At 35.9% G+C, this 3843-nt stretch overlaps 1 protein-coding gene across 1 annotated transcript in view; it reads left to right on the forward strand.

The window, feature by feature from the left end:
* Smp_197780 (lin-7-like proteins) overlaps positions 1-3500 on the forward strand; it is a gene marked incomplete at both ends in the record, with an annotated part of 9167 nt that extends 5667 nt beyond the window's left edge. The window contains one exon of the mRNA XM_018792842.1: positions 3481-3500. Coding sequence (XP_018644653.1) covers positions 3481-3500 — 20 coding nt within the window. The remainder of the gene's footprint in view (positions 1-3480) is intronic.
* Positions 3501-3843: the final 343 nt, after the last annotated feature.

The following is a 3843-nucleotide window of genomic DNA, read 5'->3' on the forward strand; positions in this document are numbered from 1 at the left end:
GGAGATCTAAGGTTAAAATACTCTCAACAGAGCCAGTCACTTTTTTTCTACCTGGATAGAAATGTGAACACTTAGTTTCGCCGATTTGATGATTGTATTTGATTTCATATTGAATAACAGATATTTTACAAAACGCCACTTGTTCTGTCTCGTAGTACATGTTAGAAAAACTAACTTGGATATTTTAGTTCAGTGCAGTTTCACAATAGTAAGATTAAAGCGCGAACTACTTATTTATTTGATAGTAGTTCAACAAATTTAGTAACGTTTTGTTTTGAGATTTGATTGTGACATTTTTTAAAATTCTATGTAGTTACAAAACAAACGAATAAATGGATCTGGAAAATTAGTTTTTGACGATGAAGGAAATCTAATAAGTGTACCCAAGTTATATCCAGTCAATAATAACAAGCAAGATGAATCATTCACGACTGATTCACATTCAAATGGAACTGATAATAATATTTTAGGAAATGAAATTCCAATTCAATGGCGTTTTGTATCAAAGTCATATTCTAACAGTACAACTAACAATCAATTTGGCATAAGAATAAATAGTAAAGTAAGTGATAATCAACTTGACCTAGAAGGCTTTATGCTAGCTGGGACTTGTCAATAACACCAGCCTATACTCCTGAAAAAGACAACCGTGACAGTTGGATATGAACAAATATCAATCAGATATGTAAACGTAAAAGTAACCGATGAGACAACTGAAATCCTGAATGACCAAGCAATGTCCAGATAATAATAGGGTTGATGAAACCAGAAAATCATGGTTATCTATAAGATTGTTGATTGTTGCTTTTAGCAAGGTGATATTTCGGTATGAAGACTGAGTGATATGACTACAGATACGCAGTAATAGAGCATATTGTGTCTTATCCTATAATTCTCGATCTTCTATTGCATTTATTTTTGTAAAGTGTGTCTTTTATTTAGAGTTTCCTTTGAAGGGTGACATTAATGTTCCACTTTATCTTCTCTTCAGTTCGTTTCAATTCGAACATGGAAATATTAAACAATGTTATCAGTAAAGTGAATATGAAATGGTAAAACTTGATTCTCTTACTGTGGCTTGTACCCACATTGATCAATATTACAATTAAGGAAATTACTGATGATCTGTTTGAACAGTAATCGACTTAATATTCGAATGAAATCTTATCACTAAACAATCCATAATCACTAGATACTTTTATGTAATCCAGTGAGGTAGCCTCCAAATGTCCTGGTACGGCCGAGAGTGAGGAGAGTCCGCTCTCCCTCTCGAAATACTCTCACATAGCCACATGTATATAGCCTCTGCCATGGAAGTTCTACTCACTGCCTTCTCGGAGCAGATGTGTTGTTTACGAAATTGAGAGGACGAAAAGCAAATGTCCGGCGCTTTAACCGGGTTGGTGGACATGGAAAGTTCACCTAGTGAAGTTGACAAACTGAGTCCAAACCAATGGTGCACATGGGCTCTCCAGTATCCTGAGGGAACAAGTGGTGTATGAATCAATCGTTGATCACTGGCTATCATGGGACTGCATCTCCTCACGATGCTCCACTGTCCTGTGGATCAGATCTTTAGGTCACAGGCTTCGGGTGTGGTCCCCTAAGCAAACCACCTGCTTCAGTTTGGGCACCTGGGCAGTATCACAGCCCTCACACGAATCGAATAAGATTTGTGCGGCGCATATATATCTGGTGCTTCCTTGTACCAATATTCATGTGTTTAAATAAATAAATAAATCCAGTGTGTAATGATGATAGAGTCATATGGATCCAATTGAAATATAAACCTTCGAAAGTTATACTGGTAGACAGATATGACCAAAATATGATTTAATCCGTAGAATCAAATAGACAACACAAACTGAAGAAATGTTATTTACGTTATTACTGTGAAATGTGAATAGATCTGGATTGTTTTTAATCAAAATTCATAAGGAAAAATTAAGCAAGCACTAAATTGAACAAAGCTTGTGATTTCAGGCAATGTCGAGTTAATCCCCACAGGATGCACATAAGCAAACAGGAGACTGATCAATTACAGTCCTAAATAACAATGGAAAGATACAAGTAAACAACATCAAGTGAATATAACTTCACCTCATTACACAAGCAGGTGGCTATCAGGACTCAGTAGCTGAGTGGATAACGTGATGGTGTTTGGAGCGAACGTTACTGGGTTCAAGTCCCAGAGTGCAGGTACATCCAGCTGACGAGTCCCAAACAGGACGAAACGCGCGTCCTGTATTCCACTGCTAGATCTTATCCATCTTTGTTTATTCAGGTCACTGTTCTACTTTACTGATTAATACTCACCAATCAGGTTATTAATTAGGAACTACAGAGTGTGTAGGTGCTTAAATGTTTTTCATTCTGTCGTTAGTCTTTAACTTATTCAATTGGTTACAATAACTTTTACTCATGAATTCTTTTTAACTATAGTCTTCAATTAAAATGAGAACAAGAAATCGTAGTTTCGATTTGCCTAATACCACAATTACACCTGATGTAATACGTTTACAAAAAATTAAGAATGCATGTGTCAATTTACCAAATACCATCGATTTGGTTGATTTAGTTGCTGGAGTAACAATATCTGATGGAGAACATTTCAAAATTGGTCAGTTAAGGGTAAGTAGTTTTTCTTGTATTCTGATTGAACTGACACTTAGTGTAAGTAGTTCTTACAAATGAACTCAGCGTTGAACAAAGCTGAAAACAACAAAACTATCTACCTAGTAAGCAAGGATGGATAGTGGCTAGCAGTGGAATCCAGTTTGACGCGCGACACTTCGTCCTATTTGGGACTCGTCAGTTGGATGTACCTTCATCTCAGAGTTGATGTTCACTCTGGGACTCGAACCCAGTACCTTAGTAATTGAGTGTTACTTTTGCACTTGTTTAATATTCCTTAAACTATTGCATTTCACTAGACTTGAACTGATAAAGAATGAGGTCAAGAGGAAACGAAGATGATATTTTATACATATGGAATTACAAAATATACTGTAGCAAAAAGACAACACCATTGCCTTTAAAAGGCAATGAGTAGGACTTTCCTGACAGTGTCTTTATACACGAAACCATGTAATAACATTTCGAGAGGAAGGTCGGACTTTCCTGACCATCGGCCTTATCAGAGCATTTTTCCTGTTATAAAACATGAGTTATGCATATCCTTCCTGTGAACATTTGTCAAACGTCTATCATGATAATTAATCGTGAATTCAAGTACTTTTTATAAAATTAATTTGTAGTTGAATTCATGAGTCAATTGAAGCTAGACCACCATGGAAAACCTGGAAGCACTGGACGGCCATTTTGTACAATTATAGGACTCCTCAGCAGTGCGCGGGATCGTGGATGACTCATGATTTCAACAATGAAAATACTGAAATCTACACAAAACTCCTTCTGAAGTTAATTTGCTTAAAATTTTCTGATATTTTATCTGTTCATAACTGATTTGTTTTATAAAGGATTTCATCAATGATCAGTGATCACAATCATTAACGTGATCTTGATTATTGTCACCCAAAAAAGATCGATATTGTTTTTCGGAAGGAAATAAATTGAAAGTATCGATTTTAAATAAATCAAACTTTCAAGTGAATCAATATTACTTTTGAGATGGTGGAGAAGATTTGTAGCTCAGGTGGATGCTTCGGGTACTTCTACCCGAAGTTTGTGCTGATGATGTCATTCAGAAGGACGATGAAAGCTCCACGAAAAAAAACAACCAGCTCAGAGAACAAGCCTACATCAGAACCGATAATACGTCTAAAAAAACTCTTATGCTGCATAAATATTTACAACTTATCGATTTCAATACTCCAGAAATAT

This window comes from Schistosoma mansoni, assembly GCF_000237925.1.
Source record: "Schistosoma mansoni, WGS project CABG00000000 data, chromosome 3 unplaced supercontig 0220, strain Puerto Rico, whole genome shotgun sequence".
Lineage (NCBI taxonomy): Eukaryota > Metazoa > Platyhelminthes > Trematoda > Strigeidida > Schistosomatidae > Schistosoma > Schistosoma mansoni.